At 45.2% G+C, this 25,041-nt stretch overlaps 4 protein-coding genes across 8 annotated transcripts; 2 read left to right on the top strand and 2 right to left on the bottom strand.

Moving 5' to 3' along the window:
* Positions 1 to 120: 120 nt before the first annotated feature.
* LOC106580791 (F-box only protein 39) lies at positions 121 to 2,750 on the top strand. Its single transcript, XM_014162211.2, has 3 exons — positions 121 to 1,342; positions 1,901 to 2,077; positions 2,434 to 2,750. Exons 1-3 carry the CDS (start codon positions 191 to 193, stop codon positions 2,560 to 2,562), a joined length of 1,458 nt encoding a protein of 485 aa, XP_014017686.1. The 5' UTR covers positions 121 to 190; the 3' UTR covers positions 2,563 to 2,750.
* A 59-nt stretch (positions 2,751 to 2,809) lies between these two features.
* tekt1 (tektin 1) lies at positions 2,810 to 7,566 on the bottom strand. 2 transcript variants are annotated; one of them, XM_014162212.2, is made up of 8 exons: positions 7,443 to 7,565; positions 6,913 to 7,125; positions 6,567 to 6,732; positions 5,525 to 5,653; positions 5,298 to 5,444; positions 4,567 to 4,792; positions 3,556 to 3,752; positions 2,810 to 3,158 (listed from the first exon to the last, which is right to left on the bottom strand). In XM_014162212.2, exons 2-8 carry the CDS (start codon positions 7,100 to 7,102, stop codon positions 2,999 to 3,001), a joined length of 1,215 nt encoding a protein of 404 aa, XP_014017687.2. In that variant the 5' UTR covers positions 7,103 to 7,125; positions 7,443 to 7,565; the 3' UTR covers positions 2,810 to 2,998. The 2 variants fall into 2 exon arrangements, with proteins under 2 accessions (XP_014017687.2, XP_014017688.2); XM_014162213.2 differs by lacking the exon at positions 5,298 to 5,444 and having other exon boundaries at positions 7,443 to 7,566.
* A 53-nt stretch (positions 7,567 to 7,619) lies between these two features.
* Positions 7,620 to 9,695, top strand: LOC106580792 (centrosomal protein of 55 kDa-like). Its single transcript, XM_045703599.1, has one exon. The coding sequence runs from the start codon at positions 7,690 to 7,692 to the stop codon at positions 9,094 to 9,096; it is 1,407 nt and encodes a 468-aa protein (XP_045559555.1). The 5' UTR covers positions 7,620 to 7,689; the 3' UTR covers positions 9,097 to 9,695.
* Positions 9,696 to 9,894: 199 nt separating this feature from the next.
* LOC106580790 (inositol polyphosphate 5-phosphatase K) lies at positions 9,895 to 23,873 on the bottom strand. 4 transcript variants are annotated; one of them, XM_014162207.2, is made up of 14 exons: positions 23,717 to 23,873; positions 23,107 to 23,209; positions 20,488 to 20,592; positions 20,171 to 20,279; positions 19,725 to 19,841; positions 19,372 to 19,547; positions 19,072 to 19,183; positions 18,634 to 18,743; positions 18,448 to 18,474; positions 13,834 to 14,074; positions 13,373 to 13,510; positions 13,193 to 13,276; positions 13,011 to 13,115; positions 9,895 to 12,823 (listed from the first exon to the last, which is right to left on the bottom strand). In XM_014162207.2, exons 2-14 carry the CDS (start codon positions 23,196 to 23,198, stop codon positions 12,743 to 12,745), a joined length of 1,497 nt encoding a protein of 498 aa, XP_014017682.2. In that variant the 5' UTR covers positions 23,199 to 23,209; positions 23,717 to 23,873; the 3' UTR covers positions 9,895 to 12,742. The 4 variants fall into 4 exon arrangements, with proteins under 4 accessions (XP_014017682.2, XP_014017685.2, XP_014017680.2 ...); XM_014162210.2 differs by lacking the exon at positions 18,448 to 18,474 and having other exon boundaries at positions 23,717 to 23,861; XM_014162205.2 differs by lacking the exons at positions 23,107 to 23,209; positions 23,717 to 23,873 and adding an exon at positions 21,665 to 23,080.
* Between the last annotated feature and the right edge of the window lie 1,168 nt (positions 23,874 to 25,041).

The following is a 25,041-nucleotide window of genomic DNA, read 5'->3' as shown; positions in this document are numbered from 1 at the left end:
TCATTTCCAGGTGATAACTGGGACACATTGATGGCCACCCAACGGACATGTGCCCTCTGCTTCTCTGTAGTCCAAGTGAACCCCAGAGTCACATAGAATACATTTCAGACTACAGGGAGAACTTTTTCTTTACGTTTGGTGGATGAATACTGAGAGACGTTAGTGGTTTGGCAAAACTTCTTCCTTGTAAATGAATTACCCCGAGGATCCAGAGGAACAGCTCTCGGAAGATGAAAACGAAGAGGAGGGGGAGGATGAAGGAATAGAGATAATGGATGAGGAGGAGGAAGAAGGCGAGGCGGAGGAAGATAAGGAGCCTAAACTGGGCTGGGCAAACCTCCCGGACGTGTGTCTGCGGCAGGTGTTCTGGTGGCTGCGTGACCGTGACCGTGTCAAGGCGGCCCTGGTGTGTCTCCACTGGCACCACGTCATGCGCTCGCCCTCTCTCTGGAGGGTTCGAACCTTCAACTTCTCCGGCCGCATCTCCAGGACCCGCCGCTCGGAGCTGGAGACGGCCGTGTGTTACGCCAAGACCTACGGCGCATACCTGGAGGATCTGGAGATCCGCTTCTCGCACCCCCTCAACTCTCTGGTGTCCCGGCGCTTTCAGCAGACGCTTAGGACCTTCCTCGCCGCGCTGCGTAAAACCAGAGGCGGACTACGCCGTCTAACTGTCAACCACATGGAGCTGGACCGCGCCGCCTGGTGCCGAAGCGTACGCAAGGCACTGGTGCGCAGCCTCACCTTCTACCTGCGCCGCGAGAGCTCCCGCCTGGGTTACTTGAGCCTGCGGGGGGCCCGCCTCAACCTGCCCCAGGGCCTGGAGGTGCTGGAGGCCGTGGCTGCATCTCAGCAGCAGAACCACCTGTGCCGCCGGCCCGGCATCACCCACCTCAACCTGGAGGACTTCTTCTCACAGCCGCTGGCCGTCTTCATCAGCCCCGCCTTCCCCCAGGTCATGAACCGCTTCCAGGGCCTCTGCACCCTTACCCTCAACTACAGCTGCCTGTCGGCCGAGCTGCTGGCGGCCCTGTCTGAAGCGTGTAGGAGCCTGGGCGGGGGAGGGTCCCTGCAGACATTCACCATACGATGCCACATCCACGAGCCCCACATCCAGGTGGTCTGGGGGGATGCCTGGTCCCAGCTGGCCCAGTGTTGTCCCGACCTCCGTGTGCATATCACAGTGGAGCGGATCCTCGACATGGACAAGCTGGGGAGGATTCTGCTCAGAGAGATCCCGCTGCGCTCGCTCAGTCTAACCAGTTGCTACTTCAGTGAACAGGACTGGAGTGCCAAGCCAGCCCTTACCAACCTAGTGCCCTGCTACAGGAGCTGTTTACAGGTGAGGATTGGTTTCTCTACCCGTCAATACACAGTAGCAGTCAGCTATGGAGCGATGATGGCACCACTTAGGCTACTGGTTGGTGTGGCGATAAAGTCTGCACAGTATGTGCACTGTATGAAGTGTTTTTCATGTACCTGCATTGTCTTTTTATATCCATGCAGTTCAGACAGATTAAGCCTAGTCCTGGACTAAGATAATCTCCATTGAGAATGTGTTTTAGTCCAGGACTAGGCTTAATCTATGTCAGGGAAACCGTCCCAAGAGACATGACTCTAAGGACTGCATTCAATCTGTATTGCAGAAGTATCGCGGAAAATGTACATTTTAAAGCTAATGTTGCCACGTTCGTGGAGACTGCATTCACAGTAAACGCTGCATACGTCAGCTCAATCAGAAACGACCTTTACATTGTTACGCAGATCTTCTGCGATACGGAATGAATCCACGGAATGAATGAATTGTCAATAGGAAGTCAGTGGCGCTCATACTTTAACAAGAAACATGAGTCCATCTTGAAGTGTTGTGAATCTCTCTCCACCCCATTCCGTGGGTTAGAAACTGACCCTGGACCTGAACAACAGCCATGAGTCTGTGGATGAGGAGCTGCTGGATGTGGTGCTGCTGTGCAGCCAGCTGGTCTACATGAAGGTCTGGGCATTCCTGGACATCAGCTTCCTGGACCGGCTGCTGCAGAAACGCCTGGAAAAGAAGATCATCCTAAGGACCATCAAGGTGAGCCAGAGCTCTGGGAGCTAGGCCAAGGCCATTTAGGCCTACCGACCTGCGTACCAATCTATGTCCTGGCATTGAAGCGATTTACTAAAACAAGCTCCACACACTAGCCTGCTGTGTTCTCCTGCCCAGTGAACTGGGATATTGCAGGCATTTTAAAGTTTGTTTGGGTCATAAATGAAACAGCCTTCAGCTGGGCAGTCATCTTTGTCAGTTCTTAAAGGGGCAGGTCCCATTTTACTTTCTCTAATACTGCTAACACTTCATGTGTTGTACCTAGCTATAGCAACGTGCATTACTGTATTATGTGAGCAATATACTGTCTGGTTTATAAGCTGCTTGTGTTTGTGTCCCAGGTGCGGATCTACATCAACAAATATGAGACTCAGGACGAGGATGAGCAGCTGGAGGAGGTGTACTCTCGCTACAGACAACTCATCAACTCAGAGCTCCACTACTTCGCCATCTCCTACCCCATGCTCTGACTCCTGCCTGACAGACACGTGGGCCCATAAAGACAGCTTTTCTTTTAAAAATAGCACCAGTTAAAGGAAGAGGAGGAAGGAACTACAATTTGATACACAATCATGATGGGTCTGGCAAATACACACTCACACACACACACACACCGCCATCGCTGTAGATAAACACACGCTCCACAACTCTGGTCCTCCTTTTCTTCAAACCCAAATATTGTACTAAAATTGCTGCAAACAATACAAGCACTCCAACTTTCCATCACAATGTATACCTCATATTTTATTTATCTGTAAAATGCTAGCCTGGGTATGTCAGCATCAGCTAAAGAACACCACTATAAAGTCCCTCCAGTGTGGCCATGGTCTAGGCTTGTCCCAGATCTGTTAATGCAAGACAGCACAAACAGATCAGGGACCCGGCTTGTCATGGTGGGAGTGGTATTCAGAAGCTGTGGATGGAGATGGGCTGGCGGAGCTGGGTGCAGATGACCTCGTCGATGTAGAGAGAGTGGGACTTGACCTGGATCTCCTCTTCCAGGATCAGCTGGGAGCGGGTCAGGGCCAGCAGCTCCATCTCTGACTGGGCCTGGGCCTCTCGCAGTCTGTGGGGTCACAGGGTTGACACAGGACAATGGCAGACTACTACAACTCATGGCAAATAGGCAAAACATTCATTATGTCATTCACATAATACATTCGGAAAAGTCTCTTAACTAGAGATACTGTAGCTGTATCTACTAAACAAAAATACTTGAAATGAAAACTGTGATATCCTGTTTGTATAACAAAACCATGAGTATAGGGAATCACTGATCACTGGGTTGTGTCAGGATAACTAATCTTATACTTCATACAGAGCTAAATCATGACTGTAAAGTACTACAAAATAGCTTGACTTGTAGTTGAAGTGAAAATAGTGTCCAGAGATCCTAGATAGGTTAGAAGAGATAAGTAGGAAGAGTTAGGTACAGTAGACAGGAAAGTGGAGTTCATCGTCACCTCTTGATGTGTGCTGTGAGCTCCTGGACCTCGGAGAGCAGGCGGACCTGGACCGGGTCACGGCAGAGCTCGATGCTGGGTCTCTGGCTGCGGGCGGACAGCCGCGTCTGGGCCACCTTCAGGGGACCTGCTTTGTCTTCGATGGCCACGCGCAGGGCCTCCAAGTTGCACTCCTGGCTGGCCACCTCTGACAGAACCTTTTCAGGGGGAACGGAGGGAAATCATTCCAGTAACTAATCATAGGGGGAATCATTCCAGTAACTAATCATAGGGGGAATCATTCCAGTAACTAATCATAGGGGGAATCATTCCAGTAACTAATCATAGGGGGAATCATTCCAGTAACTAATCATAGGGGGAATCATTCCAGTAACTAATCATAGGGGAATCATTCCAGTAACTAATCATAGGGGTAATCATTCCAATAACTAATCATAGGGGGAATCATTCCAGTAACTAATCATAGGGGAATCATTCCAGTAACTAATCATAGGGGGAATCATTCCAGTAACTAATCATAGGGGGAATCACTCCAGTAACTAATCATAGGGGGAATCATTCCAGTAACTAATCATAGGGGGAATCATTCCAGTAACTAATCATAGGGGAATCATTCCAGTAACTAATCATAGGGGAATCATTCCAGTAACTAATCATAGGGGGAATCATTCCAGTAACTAATCATAGGGGGAATCATTCCAGTAACTAATCATAGGGGGAATCATTCCAGTAACTAATCCCAGGGTGACATGTAACTTAGTGGTTGATAGCTTTTAGCCAGTAACTGAAAGGACGCTGGTTCAAATCCTTGAGCTGACTAGGTGAAAACATCTGCCGACGTGCCCTTGAGCAAGACGCGTAACCCTAATTGCGCCTATACGTCGTTCAGGATAAGAGCGTCTGCTAAATGACTGTAATTTAAAATGTGGGGGAATTGCTTCAGTAACTAATCATAGGGGGGAATGGCTTGGGTTATGCATATAAAGTACGCTTTTTCACATTCCTGCTTACCTTTACCAAGTGGTCCTCTAGTTGTCCTTTGGCTGTTTTGGTCTCCTGGACCTGCAGCCGGAGGGCAGTGCCCATAGCGTTGTGCTGCCTGCGCATGTCAGCAGCCGTCTGCTCCAGGAGGCTGTCCACCAGAGCCCTCAGCGACAGGGAGTTGTTCTTCTCACGCTCTGCTTTGAGGATGTTGATGTTGGAGAAGGTCTCCCACTCCTCTGGTGTCACAGTGGCACTAGGATTGGAGGGATTAAATGTTGTATGTTTTTTTGTTCAGTGTGTCATGAAAGGATGGCAGATTAACCTGGCTGTATCTCAACCGGCAGTGATTGGGAGTCCCATAAAGCAGCGCAGCAATTGGCCCAGCGTCGTTAGGGTTTGGCCGGGGTAGGCCGTCATTGTAAATAAGAATTTGTTCTTAACTGACTTGTCTAGTTAAATAAAGGTTAAATAAAAACGAAAAACCTGTAGAAAAGGTTTAGATAAGTAGGGTGGATAGAGGAGGTATTACACTGACCTCTGCTGGCTGAGGGGAGTAATGCTTCTAATGGACCTACTGTATGCAGAATGCCCCAACTATCCATTACAAAGCGCAGTGACAGGCCTTCTATTTCTATCTGTAGAATTATGACTTTTGCTGCAGGTGAGACTGCATTCCTGGTGAACAGAAGGGAGGATCTTTTGTTTCATTGTATTTCCTACTGCCCCACATTGCACAAACACAAGTGTCATCGTTTTACCCGGGTACTGCGAGTGATGTCTGACTAGTCACGTTGTCAATATTCGGGGAGGTGTTTGTGAGGATGGAGCAGAAACCATCAATCTGCTCTGCTTGGAACTTGTCCCGTAGGTCTTTCTCTAGGTAGTACTTTGCAGAGCGGTTCAGTCTGGAGCCAGAACACAAAAATAATGAGATAATGAGACTTGATCGTGTGTGTGTGACAAACCACTTCCTCCCCTCACACACCTGATCTGTTCATTGGTCTGCTCCAGGGTGCGGTTCAGCAGTGATGTCACTCCCTCGATCACCTCCCTCTCCTTCATCAGTTCCCGCTCCACGTCGTCATGTACCAGGTCAATGGAAACACGCCTCTGCCTGAAACACACATGGAGACAGATGGTTACTTAAGGCAAAAAGCAAAAGTAGGGTATAACGCGAATGTCTAGGGAAAGGGGGATACCTAGTCAGTTGTACAACTGAATGCATTGAACTGAAGTGTCTTCCGCATATAACCCAACCCCTCTGAATTAGACAGCTGCGGGGGACTGCCATAATCAACATCCATGTCATAGGCGCCTGGGGAACAGTGGGTTAACTGCCTTGCTCAGGGGCAGAAAGACAGGTTTTTACCTTGTCAGCTCAGGGATTCGATCCAGCAACCTGTCGGTTACTGTCCCAACACTCCTACCCACCAAGCTACTGAAAGTTTGTGAATTTAAATCTCATCATGGATAACTTTAGCATTTTCGCTAATAATTAACCTTTGAACTACTTACAACTTTTTAGCTACTTTGCAACTACTTAGCATGTTAGCTAACCCTTTCAGTCAACCCTTTCCCTAACCATAACCATAATCTCCTAAACTTAACCCCAAACCCTAGCCTAAACCTAAAGTTAGCCACCTAGCCAGAATTTGTAACATATCATACATTTAAAAATGTGTAACACTGTATGTTTTGCAAATCCATAACATATTGTACATTTTACAAATTGGTAACATATAATATGAATTGTAATTCGTAACATATCAAACAAAATGGGTGATGCATATCCACAAATTAATACATACCATATGAAATGTAACATATCATACTAAATGGAATCCCTAGAATTTACATACTGCATAATACAAAATGCTCTGATACCAGGTTGCACTACTACTGAAGTATCTCCTTCCTATCTGTTGGTCTTAGTCTGGTGACTCTGTTGGAACAGTGAGCAGACTCCTTCCCACCTAATTGTGTATCACTGCATTTTCCAACTGACTGATTGGGAGTTTACTCCTCACCGTTCAGTCATGCACTGCAGGGCGACTCTGAGGGGCTCGGCACAGCTCTCCAAGGCTCTCTCCACCCGGCTCTTATAGGATATCAGCACCTCAATCTCCTGGACAATCTCCTCCAACTTCTGGTCCAGCTCTGTCCTCCAGAACTTGATGTCATGGATTCTCTGCTCTGAACACAGAGATAGGATGCAAAGAATGGTGTGTGGTTGGGTATTATCAGAGGTTGTCATGTAATGTATGTGTCATTACAAAGTGGAACAGACAAACCATTCGTTTGCAGTGATGGATCAACCACTACTTTGACAGAAACAGATTCTGTTATCATCTCCTCTAATTGATGTCATCTTACCCAGTCTCTTGCTGGCATCCTGTTGCATGCGTTTGGCTGCCATGCCACTCTCCTCTATCAGCCTCTTACTCTCAGCCGTGAGTCGCTCAGAGCGTGAACGCTCAGCCTCCGCATTCCCATAATGTATTTGGTTTGCAAGCCTCCATTCTGGTGGCAGGAACTTGGGCGGAGGGTCCATCAACCTAGACATTTCTCTACTGCAATTCTTTCAGCCTGGAAGGGGCAAAAACAATCATCTTTCCTTTCAATAAAGCAACAACATCACAAATGTCACACAATAAGGCAGATTAATAAGGCAGATCATGTTTTACCAAAACCGGTAAATAGCCTAACAAACTACCAACTAAATAGCAATTAGCTACAGTAGCTAACTAGGATGGACATTTTTTTTTTTGACTAGCTACAGTAATGTTAGCAAGCTAGCTAGCTAGCGAGTTGTCATATAAACTTGAGCAAACTAGCTAACAAACATGGCATGCAAGATGTCAGCGAAATATAAGTAGTGAGCTAAATCTCTCTTCCTACTATACCTCTACTGTGCGGTGTGAAACACTGGTTCGTGTTAAAAGTTGCAACAACGTTGCCCGTCTTGCCTGCCATGAATGAACTGAAGAACAGGTTGTAAACAAACGGTTGCTAGATCAACGCATGACGTCGTAGTCTGGGCGGAGCGATCAACCGCGGGACATTTAAAAGGCCAGCGGAGGGATCCGAATCCGATTCCAACAACGTCTGCGTGAGGCTAGCTGCTAGCTGCCGTTAGCTATCTTAGCAACGATGTCATCCAGCAACAAAAACAAGGACAACTTCGTCGACAAGATAGGTGGAAGGCTGTGTTGCTCTAAAAATGATATGGAGATCAGTAAACTCAGAAAGGAGAATGCATATCTCAGGAAGTCATTGGATGAGCTGTCTCCTCAGAAAGGAGAACGATCAGATTCGGGAAATAACAAGCTTTTATTAGAGAAAATCCTGTCACTGGAGACTCTACGGGAGAAGAACGCTCAGCAGCTGCTGGCCAGAGATCAGGAAATCTGCTCTCTTTGGCAGCAGGCCCATACGGCAGGGGGTGACACAGTGGCCGGTCTGCAAGCCCAGATAGACCACTATGTCAGGGAGGCCGACCAGAGAAAAAAACTCTTCCAGTCACTCCAAGCCGAGACAGAGGACGTTAAGAACAAGCTGGTGCCAGTGTCTGCTAAGTGCCAGGAGCTGGAGAGTAGTAGACCTGGCGCTGGGCAGCAGAGCCGCCCATCAGATGGACAGGTACTCAACACCAGTACTGCAATGAGCCACGACCACCTCAGAGATGCCCTGGAAAAGAACCAGCAGTGGCTGGCCTACGACCAGCAGAGAGAGGCCTACGTGAAGGTGGTTTTGGCCCGGGTGTTTGGGCTGGAACAGCAGCTGAACCAGGCCAAGCAGGCCCTCACACAGCAGCATAAAGACGCCCATTCAGAAGACAGGTCAGTGCAAATACAGAAGCACTATGAGAAATTGTTAGTGACGACCAAGAGGGAGCTGGAAACTCAGAGAGAGCAGGTCAATACAGCCCAGAGACAACTGTCTGAACTGCAGTGTAGGTATGAGGAGAAGCAGAGAGAGGTGGGAGAGGTGAGGCAGCAGCTCCAGGCGGAGAGGCTGAGTATCCGGCAGAGTGTCCAGAAGGAGAAGCGTCGCTCTGGGGACAGAGAGGGCCATCTGTGGGGTGACATGGAAGAGCTCCAGGCTAGACTAGAGGAAAAGGAGACCAGGTCTGCTGAGCTCCTAGTACAGGTGAATCTACTGCAGAAATCCCTACTGAGCCTGCATGAGGAGCAGAAACGCGTCACAATTCTGGAACAGCAGATCCAGGTGTCCGCCAAAGACCTGGAGGATGAGAAGCGAGACTGTCAGTATTTACAACAGCAGCTCCACAAGGTGTTGAAGGAGTTACGCAAGGCAAAGGACCACGTCGCCAGGCTCCAGTCAGAGAAGGGGCAGAGGGAGTTGTCCTGCCTGTACGAGGCCAGCGCTCACTGCAGACCCCCAGCACCCCTGAAGCCCTCCAAAGAGAGCGTCACCTCCCACTCTCAGGTCCCCAAGATGCTGGAAGAGAGCTTCTTAGAGTGCCCCAGCTGCCGAGCCCAGTACCCCACCAGCCACCACCGAGAGCTGCTGGCCCACCTCGAGCACTGTCTGTAAACACTGTCTGTAAACACTGTCTGGGCTGAACAGGGCTGGATGCATAGAAGTAGGCCTAGATTTATCCAATCGATTTAGAATCGAGTCCTATTTTTATGGCTGGGAGTACACACCCCAATAAGGAAAAGTCTGGAATAGGCTAGGGGTGACATTTTACCATTCTAAAACACACTAAACTTCCCTTTTCAAAATGTTATAGCTGGTGCGAACGCCAGCTGCAATGCCATGGTTACTTTGTGCACTGCGTCTGTGTGTTTAGAAGAGTCAAATGTCATTCCTCTATATGTACCTTGGTCCTGGATTGCTCCTGGATCGGATTTGGCCATCAAACTGGAAATAGCGCTTACTGTATACTGTAAGGAACGTTGCTTCAAGCCAATGAGTTGATCAATCAATCAATGAATGTATTTTATAAAGCCCTTTATAACTGTTTATAACTTTTTTACTCACTCAACCTTTGAATTTTTGGACATGTTTTTCTCTCTTTGACTAAAGTGTAAATCAGTTGCCTGGTTTAAAATACTTTAGATCGTTTTGATGTTCAGAGACTCTTGGGAATTGTTGTTCCTAATGTCCATTATTATTATCCTTGCATAAATCTTCTAAATACCCGCTAATTTAAAAAAAAGCTTTCTTGTTCTAGAAATGTATATTTCTTGTTTCCAACTAAGATGATAGTTTGTAAATTAAGCAAAATCTTATTACAATAAAATAAAAAGAGGTTACATTGTATCAAAGAAGATCTAGAAATGACTGATTGTATTTCTGTTCCTGACTAGTGATAAATGACAAGCATCATCATTTCGATTTTTTATTTCATTTAAGCCTTAAATGGGTTACAGTATAACATTTGTATTCATTCATTTACCACATTTGTTACTGAGAAAATAGAGCACTCCTGATTTTCAATATACTGTAAATACTGAATAAAGTGGCTTGAGTAATCTTTACAAGTAAATGTACAAGCGTTTAAAAGACATTAATAAAGACATTTGAACAGGTCTCGCTTATGCTGAAATTGGTTGCAGAAAGCTACAAGTAGTTCTACAGATGATATGTTGATGTGTACAGTACAAGCAAGACCTGCATATGTTTTAAGAATAAGAACACTAATTATTCATGATTTTCAAATGTAGCAATAAATAATCAAATAGGAATGACAGAGTTTTGTACCAAAGTATCAGTTGAACAGTGATCTACAGGTTGTTAACATTGAGGCACTTGTTGATTCCACTTTTTCTTAAATAACTTTTCATCCCCAGATGAACCAACCTGACTTTAATAATATCCATAAAACCAGTAACCTTTACGCACATCTATAAAAAAAAAGGGCATGGTCATGAATATGAACAAGATCAAACTGCAATATACAGTGAACACCATAAATCATTGGACAGTGACCATAGTTTTGTATTTTTGGTTCTGTACTCTAGCACTTTGAGTTTGAAAGGATACAATGACAATGAGGGTGAAGTGCAGACTGTCAGCTTTAATTTGAGGCTATTTTCATACATATCGGATGAACCGTTTAGAAATTATAAAGCTTTAATACATAGTCCCCCCCCATTTTCGGGCATCAAAAAACATTGGACAGTTTAACATAATGTAGAATAAAGTAATCATTGTTAATATTTGGTCACATATCCTTTGCATGGAATGACTGTTTGAAGTCTGCGATGCATCAACATCACCAGACACTGGGTATCTTCCATGGTGATGCTCTGCCAGGCCTGTACTGCAGCCATCTTCAGTTCCTGCTTGTTTCGGGGACTTATTGCTTTCAGTCTCCTCTTCAGCATGTAAAATGCATGTTCAATTGGATTCAGATCTGGTGATTGACTCAGCCAGTCAAGGATTTTCCACTTTTTGGCCATCAAAAACCCCTTCGTTGCTCTAGCAGTATGTTTAGGGTAATTGTCTTGTTGCATGATGAATTGCCGTCCAATGAGTTTGGAGGCATTTGGTTTTATCTGAGCAGATCAAATATTTCTATAGATTTCAGAATTCATTGTTCTACTTCTGTCTGCAGTCACATCATCGATGAAGACAAGTGAGCCTGTTCCACTGTCAGCCATACAGGCCCAAGCCATAACACCCCCTCCACCATCTTTCACAGATGAGGTGATATGCTTTGGATCATGGGTATGTCTTTTTTTTCTCCACACTTCCCATCACTCTGGTACATGTTAATCTTTGTCTCATCTGTCCACAATACTTTTTTCCAGAACTCTTGGGGCTCTTTTAGGTGCTTTTCAGCAAACTGTAATCTCACCTTTCTGTTCTTCAGGCTTATCAGTGGTTTGCATCTTGGAGTGTACCCTCTGTAGTCCTGCTGGTGTAGTCTTCTACGTATGGTTGACTTTGACACATCTACACCTGCATCCAGGAGAGTGTTTTTGATCTGTTGAGCTGTTGTCAGGAGGGTTTTCTTCACCATAGAGAGTATTCTCCGGTCATCCACTACAGCGGTCTTCCTCAGTCTACCGGGTCTTTTGACATAATTGAGTTCACCGGTTGTTTTGTTCTTGTTAATGATGAACCAAACTGTTGACTTGGGCATGCCCAGGGTTTTTGCAATGTTCCTGATTGATTGATTTTCATTTCTGAGCCTTATGACGGCCAGCTTCATTTGCATCGACACTGCTGTCTTCCTCATGTTGTCACACCCCAACAACAACCTCCAAAGGCAATAGCAAAGTCTAGAATCAATACTCTTCATCAACATCTCTCCTGCATTCACTAACGACACAAATTAATACACCTGCCTAACGACACACATCTGTGAAGCCAATTCAACAAATACTTGCAGTACCTTAAAATGGGGGGAACATGTACAAAATGTGCTGTCATTTCTAAACGGTTCATCCGATAGGTATGAAAATACCGTCAAATTAAAGCTGACAGTCTGCACTTCACCCTCATTGTCATTGTATCCTTTCAAACTCAAAGTGCTAGAGTACAGAACCAAAAATAACAAAATAATGGTCACTGTCCAATGAATTATGGTGCTCACTGTATTTCTCAAACATATCCTCTATTAGAAATTGCATTGAAATAGAATAGCATAGCACAAAGGGTTTTGTTAACAGACAACTAAGTTTGCAAGGGGAAAATAAAAATATATGAAGCATTATTTAAAAAATAATTATGTGATAATCATGCATTAATGATTTCATTAGATGATTGGTCAAATGTTCAAGTGAAACAGCCACGACTTTGATGTCAATGTTCAACTTTTGTACAAGGTACCTGGAACATCTGACAATGTCCAATGTGTTATGTATGAATCCAAAGAGACAAAACACCAACAAAGAAATACACTGAACAAAACTAACACTGAACCTTTCTTAAAGCGATACTGCCAATATCTCTCTGCGACTGATTTTAAAAGCGGGATCAACATCTTAACAGAACAGAAATAAACACAGGTTACTGTTGCCACCATAACTAGCAGTGGCGAACAAGACAGCTAAACAGTATGATTAATTAAATACAAAGTGCACTGGCCTATCATTTTTAAGTAACATTCCATGACTCCAGCTGCACCGCAGCTTGCAGACAGGCCACCAAAGGTCAAAAGGGCAGATGTGTAACAGCATAGACGGACAGACAGTGTTGGAGGGCATGTCTGGTCCACTCACAGGTCCTAACTGGCTGTGGCCTTGTCAAGGCCGTTGATGTTCTCCGGCGCTAGACCTTCCTCAACGGCCACTTTGGACTCTTGTACCTAAAACCAGACGGAGACATTTATAAATCCAAACTTCAATGGAGAATCTCCCATCTTTTTAGTCCAGGACATGGCTGAACCTGTATCCTGAAAACTGTCCCAAAATGTATGTGAATGTATAAGAGCACGTATGTATATTCTCCATGTCTGGACTGTCCTTGGTGGCTTACAGTAAACCTGTACTTACCTTAAAGGGTGAGCTAATACCCACAATGCATTGGAGTGTACTGCAGTAGTAACAGAGCACACACTCCCCTCCCAGCACCGGAATCTCATCCTTGCTCACATAGACCTGGATAAAACACAGAAACATAGTCGAGCATCACCGTGTCATAAAACACAAAAGACACACGCGCGCAGTCATATTACCTGGGTGAGCTCGTCATTAAACGAGACCTCATCATCCTTCACCCAGGTGTAGGTAATGTAGTCCGAAACACTCCTGAATCCCACCTGTAACACACAAATACACATCTGTAAAAAGTACACGTCGATGATACAGTACGACTATGATTGAAAAGAACATCAGAGGGTTAAGTCGACTCTGACCTTGTAGAGGCCTATCCAGTCCCAGGCACTAGAAGGGAAGGGCTGAAGGGGGCTGTAGATCACCATGGCGTCAAAGTCGGCGCTCCATTCACCCTCGGCATACACACGCACCAACGGCGTCTCGTACATCTTCCTCAACTACAGTGTGGGGATAGACAGGAGGGAACGGCAGAACAAACGGAGGGAAGAGGTAGTCAGGATTGGCTAGAGGGTGAAGGAGTATAAAGCAGTATATTTGCATCATACGGTTTCACTATCAAGAGTCACATTGGAAAAGCATTCCAGGGCCTGTATTCAAAGTCGGAGTGCTGATCTTGGGTCAGTAAGTGTTGCCTCTTAGATCATAATGAATAACATTATATGGACAGGAAGGAACTGGTTTTAGATCAGAACTGCTACTCTTAAGACTCTGTTAATATAGTCTCAGATGTGGGAATGGGAAATGCCGCTGTCTCAGCCACCTCCAAGGTAAAGATGCCGATGACAGGCTTGTGGTCGCTGACGCCGTACTCCATGTTGCTGGTGTACGAATCCTGCTTGAGTCTCAGAGGGAACTCTTCCTCCTCCTCCTGCTGCTGCTTGGTGTTCTTCTCATCCAGACCAGAGTCCCTGTCCTCGTCCTTCTCCTCCTCTGGGGGTGGCTCTTTAGGCTTCACCCTCCACAGGATCCGGTCTGTCCAGGCCGGCTTACGCATCTTACCACTGAGCGAGCAGACAGACAGACAGACAGACAGACAGACAGACAGACAGACAGACAGACAGACAGACAGACAGACAGACAGACAGACAGACAGACAGACAGACAGACAGACAGACAGACAGACAGACAGACAGACAGACAGACAGACAGACAGACAGACAGACAGACAGACAGACAGACAGACAGACAGACAGACAGACAGACAGACAGACAGACAGACAGACAGACAGACAGACAGACAGACAGACGAACAGACAGACAGACAGACAGACAGACAGACAGACAGACAGACAGACAGACAGACAGACAGACAGACAGACAGACGAACAGACAGACAGACAGACAGACAGACAGACAGACAGACAGACAGACAGACAGACAGACAGACAGAACAGACAGACAGACAGACAGACAGACAGACAGACGAGACAGACAGACAGACAGACAGACAGACAGACAGACAGACAGACAGACAGACAGACAGACAGACAGACAGACAGACAGACAGACAGACAGACAGACAGACAGACAGACAGACAGACAGACAGACAGACAGACAGACAGACAGACAGACAGACAGACAGACAGACAGACAGACAGACAGACAGACGAGACAGACAGACAGACAGACAGACAGACAGACAGACAGACAGACAGACAGACAGACAGACAGACAGACAGACAGACGAGACAGACAGACAGACAGACAGAACAGACAGACAGACAGACAGACAGACAGACAGACAGACAGACAGACAGACAGACAGACAGACAGACAGACAGACAGACAGACAGACAGACAGACAGACAGACAGACAGACAGACAGACAGACAGACAGACAGACAGACAGACAGACAGACAGACAGACAGACAGACAGACAGACAGACAGACAGACAGACAGACAGACAGACAGACAGACAGACAGACAGACAGACAGACAGACAGACAGACAGACAGACAGACAGACAGACAGACAGACAGACAGACAGACAGACAGACAGACAGACAGACAGACAGACAGACAGACAGACAGACGAGAGAAGAGACAGGGATTTAGTGAGAGAATTGGAAAGAGAGAAAGAGAATCATTGTCAGAATGGGAGAGAAACAGGCAAACGGACAAGCGAAGAGATTTCGTGAGAGACGATCAAGGAGGCAGATGTAGAGAAACAGAAAGTAAATAAGTAGATCACTTAGAATGCATGCCCAACACATTTATTCATTCTAGTAGTACGCTAGTGTGGATATTTGAACAAAGCCTGTGTATGAGAGAATGACATGAGAGAGAGTGTGTTAAAGATGGAGAGAGTATGATAAGTAATCTCATAAGGTAGCTGGACTTCTGTAGCGTTTTATCCATTAATCATACTGTCCTGGACTAAAAAGACTTCAGTCTGCTCTACATGATGGATCAGATTCCACAGTGCTTTGTATCCTTTCACATCCCTCATTAGTCGTCTCTCACAGCTGATTAGTTTGCCACCCGTCTCAGTGGGTGACTCATGCAGTGAGTGCCCTCTCAGCTGTACTGATTAGTGCACAGTGGTGGAGACTGTACGTAATGACGCTGACACACACAAACACCCGCGTACACCCCCACACAAACACCCACGTACGCCCCCACCCCCCATACAAACACCCACGTACGCCCCCACCCAAACACGTGCGCACACATGAACACATACAGCAACAGTGCATTCGGAAAGTATTCAGACCCCTATCCCTTTTTACACATTACAGCCTTAATCTAAATCGGATTAAATCATTTCCCCCCCTCATCAATACCCCATAGAGACATTTTTGCAAATGTATTAAAAATAAAAAAGAGAAAAGCCTTATTTACATACGTATTCAGACCATTTGCTATGAGACTCGAAATTGAGCTCAGGTGTATCCTGTTTCCATTGATCATCCTTGAGATGTTTCTACAACTTGATTGGAGTCCACCTGTGGTAAATTCAATTGATTTGACATGATTTGGAAAGGCACACACCTGTCTACATAAGGTCCCACAGTTGACAGTGCATGTCAGAGCAAAAACCAAGCTATGAGGTCGAAGGAATTTCCTGTAGAGCTCAGAGACAGGATTATGTCGAGGCACAGATCTGTGGAAGGGTAACAAAAAATGTCTGCTGCATTGAAAGTCCCCAAGAACACAGTGGCCTCCATCATTCTCAAATGGAAGAAGTTTGGAACCACCACAACTCTTCCTAGAGCTGGCCGCCCAGCCAAACTGAGCAATCGGGGGAAAGGGGCCTTGGTCAGGGACGTGACCAAGAACCCGATGGTGACTTTGACAGAGCTCCAGAGTTCCTCTGTGGAGATGGGAGAACCTTCCAGAAGGAAACACATCTCTGCAGCAGTCCACCAATCAGGCCTTTATGGTAGAGTGGCCAGACAGAAGCCACTCCTCAGTAAAAGCCACATGACAGCCTGCTTGGAGTTTTCCAAAAGGCACCTAAGGACTCTCAGACCATGAGAAACAAGATTCTCTGGCCTGAATGCCAAGCGTCACATCTGGAGGAAACCAGACACCGCTCACCACCTGGCCATATACCATCCCTACGGTGAAGCATGGTGGTGGCAGCAGCATCATGCTGTGGGGATGTTTTTCAGCTGCAGGGAATGGGAGACTAGTCAGGATTGAAGGAAAGATGAACGGAACAAAGTACAGAGAGATCTTTGATGAAAACCTGCTCCAAAGCAGTCAGGACCTCAAACTGCAGCGACGGTTCACCTTCCAACAGGACAACGACCCTAAGCACACGGCCAAGACAACGTATGAGTGGCTTTGAGACAAGTCTCTGAATGTGCTTGAGTGGCCCAGCCAGAGCCCAGACTTGAACCCGATCGAACATCTCTGGAGAGACCTGAAAATAGCTGTGCAGCAAAGCTCCCCATCCAACCTGACAGAGCTTGAGAGGATCTGCAGAGAAGACTGGGAGAAACACCCCAAATACAGGTGTGCCAAGCTTGTAGCGTCATACCCAAGAAGACTCAAGGCTGTAATCGCTGCCAAAGGTGCTTCAACAAAGTACTGAGTAAAGTGTCTGAATACTTACAGTGGGGTGAAAAAGTATTTGATCCCCTGCTGATTTTGTACGTTTGCCCACTGACAAAGAAAGGATCAGTCTATAATTTTAATGGTAGGTTTATTTGTGTAGGTCTACAATCTTGTCCCTGACATCCTTGAAGAACTCTTTGGTCTTGGCCATGGTGGAGAGTTTGGAATCTGATTGATTGATTACTTCTGTGGACAGGTGTCTTTTTTTACAGGTAACAAACTGAGATTAGGAGCACTCCCTTTTAAGAGTGTGCTCCTAATCTCAGCTTGTTACCTGTATAAAAGACACCTGGGAGCCAGAAATCTTTCTGATTGAGAGGGGGTCAAATACTTATTTCCCTCAATAAAATGCAAATCATTTTATAACATTTTTGACATGCGTTTTTCAGGATTTTTTTGTTGTTACTCTGCCTCTCACTGTTCAAATAAACCTACTATTAAAATTATAGACTGATCATTTCTTTGTAAGTGGGCAAACGTACAAAATCAGCAGGGATCAAATACTTTTTTCCCCCCACTGTATGTAAAATGTGATATTTCCGTTATTACATTTTTTTTATACATTTGCAACAAATTCTAAAAACCTGTTTTTGCTTTGTCATTATGGGGTATTGTGTGTAGATTTATGAGGAGAAAAACAAAAAAAAACATTTAATCAATTATAGAGTAAGGCTGTAACGTAACAAAATGTGGAAAAAGTGAATACTTTCCGAACACACTGTATATAGCAATTCGTTAGAAGTCCATAGTGAACAATCCAAGCAGCAGGGAAGGTTGTGCTGTATATTGCTAGTAACCATGCTTGTTAGAACCAGACAGCTGCTTACGCCCACACAGAGGAAATGGTACAGTCAGCTAGCAAAGCTGCTCTCTCTCTCTCTCTGTATGACAGAGATGGTATTGTGGGGGTTAAATTAATGAACCTTAACAAATCCAGAATACTGTGTCCACTGAGCATGGCAGCCACGGCGCTGAAAGGTTTCAATGGGATTTTCAAACGGCTTCATATGAAGATAAAAGCGACTTTGATTCACGGCAGGTACTGTTAGAGGCAACTGTGTTAGCTGTAGACAACTATAGTATGTAACACAGCATTCACATCAGCAGAAAACCACAACCACAACAACAAAAAACAAGACAGCAAGGTCTGCTGTCCTGTAGGTGCCATTGTTTTGTGGGAGACTTTCCATAGCATAAATCTATCCATCACCGTCTTACAACAGTTCTAGTGGGCTTATTGTGCAGGAGCAGAATACTGCGTAAGGTGGATTAGGGTGGCATTAAGAGAGGGGTGTTTTGAGCTGCTTACTGAAAACCAAACCATGTCCGGTGGGACCTGTGAAGTCAAAAGAGAGCAGAGGGTGTGCATTTGAATAGTAGTGTCTTGTGAGGAGAGCGGGGAGTCAGCTCAGTAAGAGCAGGCAGAAAAGACGACGCAAAAGAGGGAAGTCTGAAAGAAAACAACGGTGAATGCTTTATAGAGGCAAAGAGTTACCTGCTGTCATAGCGGTCAGAGAACCTATCGAATTTGTACGTCGGTTGAAAGTCCAGAGGTCCCTCATCAAACTCCTGCAGGACGGCCTCCTTCTTCTTCATCATGGTCAGCTGGTACAACCACACGGAATGACAAGACAAGCATTACATTCAACATCCTTAGGAGATACGATGGTAGCATCCCAAATTGCATCCCATTCCCGTAAGAGTGCACTTCTTTCGGATCAGAGCCCTAAGGGCCCTAGTCAAAAGTGGTGCACGTATAAAGTGAACAAACAGGGTTCCATCTGGGACACATCCAATGTCTTACATGCATGAAAACAAAGACGAGCGCACACGTGTTAAATGAAAAGCCACTGTCCGTTTCCCACACCAGTCAAATCTAGGTATAGTATTCTCCAAGACAGAGCAAAACAAATGCATCTCCCATGAGTCTGACCTGGTCTTTGCTCCACAGCAAGTTGAACTTATGGCTGGTGATGCAGTTGCGCAAAAAATGCATGCCGTGATCTTGGATGCGGAAGTTCAAATCCCCAAACCAGAAGACCAGCCTGAGAGAGAGGGAATGAGAGAGAGAAAGGCCACTGAAAGTTGAACAAAGAGAGAGCACAGTAGTACTTAAAATCATATCACAAGCAGATGCCAAGCTCCTCCATTTATAAACACTGAGGCAGCAACAGTGTGAATACAGAAAATGCCAATTGCCTCAATTGACAACGTGCGTTTAATGTATACCGACTTGTGGTCGAGGATGTGCGAGGACTCTTTGGGGTCGAAGGTCTGTGTGTCCAGGATGTACTCGAACTCGTCGACGCGCTGCGAGGCGTACTGCATGTGTGCTGCCAGGTGACAGTTGAGGAAGCAGAGCATGTGGCCGTAGAAAGACAGACGGATGGACACCCCGCCTTTATTCCCCTGTTGGGCGCAAGGTCAATCAATCAAACGTACGAATAACACCCTTTTTCTGCGAGGTTCACACACATAATGCCTTATAAGTGCATGTATAATGCCTTGTAATACACTTACAGTGCATTGTAACACTTGCTATAAGCCGCCATAATAAGTAATAACATCCACTGAGCCTGATCTTACCCAGTAGCCGAAGATGCCTGTGCGTGTGTACGTGTCCTGGATGTCTCTAATGAATGGAACGTGGGCTAGTTTGGAGAAGACCAGCAGCAGGAGGCCCTGCATTCGGACGGAGGACACCTGCAAACACAACAAGACACCCGCAAACACAACAAGACACCCTAAGACTGTGTCATCTAAACCTGGGCAATTTCTCAGGGTCTTTATGTAACCGGTTGAAAGACAAATAGCAGACACAAAAGGGTGGAAGTGGAGAGACACATAAGATGCTAATTATATCGCATTGAAAGACAAAGAGGTGAATATAAACTGTGAGGACAAATTATGTCGAGAGGACATTTTTCTGTTACTTCAGACTAAGGCTAGTGGCATAAAACTAGTTCAAACCGGTCTATGGTGCTGGAGTGGTATTGTTAGTGTTATGAAGCCATATTGTCCCACTGTTGTACCTTCAGGTAGCCTCGTGGTGCCAGGCTGGACATGAAGAGATGGCTCCAGGAGTCCTCAACGGCCATGTCTATGATGAACCTGTGAGGAGCAGCGTACACCTCCTGGAGACTACAAAAGACACACACACACACACAGTTTATAACTATTGTTGCCAGTAACATTAGTATCATACAAATAAACCTACTGAAGCATTTTCTCCATGCCACTGAATAAACTTTGTAGACTTTACACAGGAAAAAACGGATTTTCCTGTCATGCCATTGTACCGTCTGTCTCAATCAATGTCCAATCAGCATGCCGTAGCTCCCTAACTCACCCAATCACGTAGAGGTCTGGGGTCTTTGGGGAGTTCAGGTGAAGCAAGGAGCTGATGTCATCTGGAGGATCAGCTGTAGCGACATTCCACGTGACCATGTGAAGCCTGGAGGGAGCGCGAGAGAGAGAGAGAGAGCGCGCGCGAGAGCGCGAGAGAGAGGGAGAGAGAGGGGGAGAGAGAGAGGGAGAAAGAGAGAGCGAGCGAGAGGGAGAAAGAGAGAGCAGAGAGAGAGCGAGCGAGAGGGAGAAAGAGAGCGAGCGAGCGAGTGAGAAGGAGTGAGAGAGATAGCGAGCGAGCGAGAGGGAGAAAGAGAGCGAGCGAGAGGGAGAAAGAGAGCGAGCGAGAGGGAGAAAGAGAGCGAGCGAGAGGGAGAAAGAGAGCGAGCGAGAGGGAGAAAGAAAGAAAGAACAGCAGATCATGATTCACTTGCACAGCAGTTTTCTCCGAAAACTCATTAGCGCAAAAGCCTGACAAATTGGACTGCAACTGCCAAAAGCTTATTTAGTTACATAGCAACAACCACATGTTTAGCCAGTCTTGAATGGACCATGGTGGTTGATAAAGCCTAGTCACATCTCTCTAACCATAGTCTACATCAATTCAAAAACTGAAAGACGAACACTTCTCAACAAAGAACAAAGCCCATCCCTTTCCATGTCCTAAGCACAGAACTAAATAGAACACTGAACATTGACTTACGAGCTCTATGGTCCTAACATCATAGCCTTTCAGTTCTGATAACAAAAGGACATTTTGCGTTATCAAATCAAAAGATAAGCATGCCAGAGATTACGATCCAGAACGGAAGAGACAGCACACACTGCCTGCTCTGAGCTCAAGGGTGATCAACCAAAGGTCCGAGGCCTAAAAATCAAGACATGAAAAATGTGTCTAACTTCTCTATCAACTTCGACCCTCTGTATTCAGATAAAGACAGACAACGTTGGAATAAAATGGAGAAGTCATTGCTGGGCATTTTAGTCAAGAAGAATCATTAGTATCCAGTCTTACGGTACTTTGTGTTTATCAACTAAACCCTTGCAATGAAGAACCATGTGCAATGCATTTTGATTTAAAACAACTCTGATGTTAAACAAACAGAGAAAGAGGAAGTCAAGTCGAAATAAGGCCAAAGAGTCAGAAAAGAGGAACTCGGCAAAGCCTATAAAATGTCCACCTGAAGTTGTCTTTCTTGGTCCGGTTGGCCCTTTTACCACAGACGAGGAAGGCGTTGTCCAAGCTGCGTACCACCTGCTCTTGGAGCTGGGGCGAGGGGTCCAGGTCGTCCACGCAGGTCATGAGCTGGGCGAGGCGCTGGCGCAGCAGCAAGCGGCTGCCCGAGGACTGGGTGGCAGAGCTGGCTATGCTGTCCGAGCGGACGCGCCCTATGGGCGAACCGAACACCCGGCGGATCTCATCCATTGTGGGTGAACTTCTGGAAGGAATCTCAGTGTCGGGAAGAGAGGAGGAAAATATGGAGGAGGTCACTGATGTGATGATGAGTTCAGAAAGGCAGGTGGTTCTTCCTTGTTCACAAGGGGAACGTTTCACTGGAGATCAATAGTTTTTCCTTTAATGGAGATTTGAATACTTTAATATTTGTAGAGATCATAGGCAGCGTCTTCTACAGTGGTCCAACTGCAGATTTATGTCCTTGGCAATTCTTTCTTGTTCCAAGATCCATCAATGGGAGACCCTCATCATTGCCCTTTCCCTTGGCATCCTGTGTGAGTCTGAATTTGATATGAAAGACCATACAGAACTCCCAATGTCGCAAAAGCACAGAAATGGCTACAGTATAACAGGTGGAAGAAGAGTAGGATAGACCAGTTAAGACATATCTGACGACTAATGTATACTTTTGGAGGCGCAATGATGCCTATAATATCCAGCCTCAAAGTGAATGAGGGACCTGAGGATATTTTTGGAGGGTCTGAAGTAGACTGAGAAGGATTACGGGCTAAGCAGGATCAAGAAGGGGCCACGTGAGACCCACTATGTGAAAACGACCCCTTAATGCTAGAAAATGCAACTTAGTCTGTAATCGTTTGCTCAACACCAGTCCAGAATGAGGAAACTTCTAGCAAGGCTTAGAAGAGAAACACAAAGTGCAAGTGGTGGTAGTAGACCTTGGGCCCAATCATCTGCTTAACTGAACTTTCCTTCGATTTGGAAAGAGTGGCATGGATTATTTCTCTAATATGTGTGGGAATGCAATGCATTGGGAAACCTAATCAGAATAATACTCCAATATTATGCTCTCAGCTTTGTATTGGGTACTGGCACTGGCAGACAATGTGAGGTTGCACTGTGTTATGTCTGGGGGAAACACAGACCTAATAAGGAAATAGTAAACCTGTGTGCATGCATTCCAATTACATTTTTGAATAGCCTGCATAGATATGATGTAACCAACAATCCAACCATGTGCAGTTCTTTGTCAGTTCAAATGCTATGCTGGCTGTACCACCACCACTGCATTGCTGAAAAGGATACTGGGTGGGTAGTGTCCATTGACCGTAAACAAATGAAATGTGCAGTGTCTCCTTATGCACAAAATATCTTCTCTAATAAAAGTTGTTAGCCGGAGCTCATATGACCACAAGGAGATGTTCAAACCTGAAAGTGTCCTCGTTGCAGCAGTTCTCCATGCTGACTGAGTTATTGACTTGTGACTGGGTGTCTTCTTTGGTACCATCATCATTCTCCATAATCTCACCAGCTGCAAAATAATTGACTCATGATAACGATACAAACAGATTTACATTTTAGTCATTTAGCAGACGCTCTTATCCAGAGCGACTTACAGTAGTGAATGCATACATTTCGTTTCATGGATTTTTTTTTTTGTACTGGCCCCCCGTGGGAATCGAACCCACAACGCTGGCGTTGCACACACCATGCTGGCGTTGCAAACACCATGCTCTACCAACTGAGCCACAGGGAAGACTAAACACTGAACGCATGATATGAACACACAGCAATATGTTGTTTGAATTTTTTTCTAAGTATTGAATGTCAAGACAGGAATGTTAGGAATGTTTTTACACATTAGATGAGAAGTTAGCTATGCCAGTAGTTAGCTAGCAATTAGCTTCGTTCCTTTAAATTAGCTAGCTAACGTTAGCTAGCTAATTTATTTGATCTGTGTTAATGATTACCACAGATTAAAATATAGTACAGATAATACTAAATAGTACACATAATACATTTACAATGTTCTTACTACCTGGCAATGCCTGTTGTTGTTGTAGCCTACTCTATTTCGGATTACAGAAATGTTCCAGGAAAAATGACAATTGGGTGTGAGATTACCCAAAACACATTGTTTACGTTTTGCACATGCGCTTCCTCAAAGAAGACAGCCAAGTGACCGCGCTTCTTCTTCTGCGGTATTATGGGAGTCCACAAACAAGCGCTAGAGGTGAATGCCGCCACCTACTGTATGGTTAGTAAACTAGATATATATATATATATATATTATATATATATATATATATATATATATATATATATATATATATATATATATATATAAAAATATTATAGGACAGGGAAAAAACCGACATCATACAAAATAAAAAAAAAACATCCCATTTACATTAAAATTCGAGTCACATCCCTACACAGGCTCAGGGGCCTGTGAGGGCGGAACATCCTTCGACAGGATTTCATGCAATGCCTCTGCTGTAAGATCACCGAGTCCCAAAAAACGTTCTGCTGCACTCACAATAATTCTAATTTTCTCTGATTTCTTCTTTGTTTGTGCTGTGTAGTTTATGACCATTGCAATAAATGCTACGAAGCAAGCTTCTTCTGTTCCGTGGACACACAGGAAATCTGAATAAGACCAGCTCTTGTGACTCTCACCAATGTCACCTCACCCTATGCATCCATGATACTCCTCGTGACTTCAAAGGGATCCCCCAGGTAACATTGATCCAAAACTCCTACTATAAACAAATCTAGGGATATCTTTGTTTCCATCACAACATTACTTATTTTGTTTCCTTTCTTTTTCACGACTGTAGCCCACTCCATCTCACTCATCTTTACCTGACCCGCCATCAGTTTCGAACAGAGCATCCATTTCTGTCATATTCCCTACAATACATATCCTCAATGAGTGAAGACAAGTGAGGTCAGGACAGTGGGACCATTCTAGCCAATGAGAGGGCAGGCAAGCATGTGAACGACAGGCACAATAAAGTTGTTTTTCTCAAAGTTTTCACTGTCTTTTTACTGTTTTTTTTATTTCTTTACTTAACTATTGTTTACCTAATAACTATTTTTTTACTTAGAAATTGCACCGTAAGTAAGCATTTCACTGTTGTATTCAGCGGACGTGACAAATAAACTTGATTTGATTTGAATGCCACTTACCTCAGTCAATTTTAACAGCCTAAACATTATGAAACTTCTATTCGTTCAAATAAGCCTCACGTAATTCAACCCTCTTTCATAGACTGCCATACAAAAAAAAGAGATTAACTCAGACAGATTTAGGGCGGAGTAAATCCTCTCGCTTTGCCTCTTTCTCTGACTTCCTCAACT

This window comes from Salmo salar, chromosome ssa20 (genome assembly GCF_905237065.1).
Source record: "Salmo salar chromosome ssa20, Ssal_v3.1, whole genome shotgun sequence".
Taxonomy (NCBI): Eukaryota; Metazoa; Chordata; class Actinopteri; order Salmoniformes; family Salmonidae; genus Salmo; species Salmo salar.
This window is presented reverse-complemented; position numbering and strand designations above follow the sequence as displayed.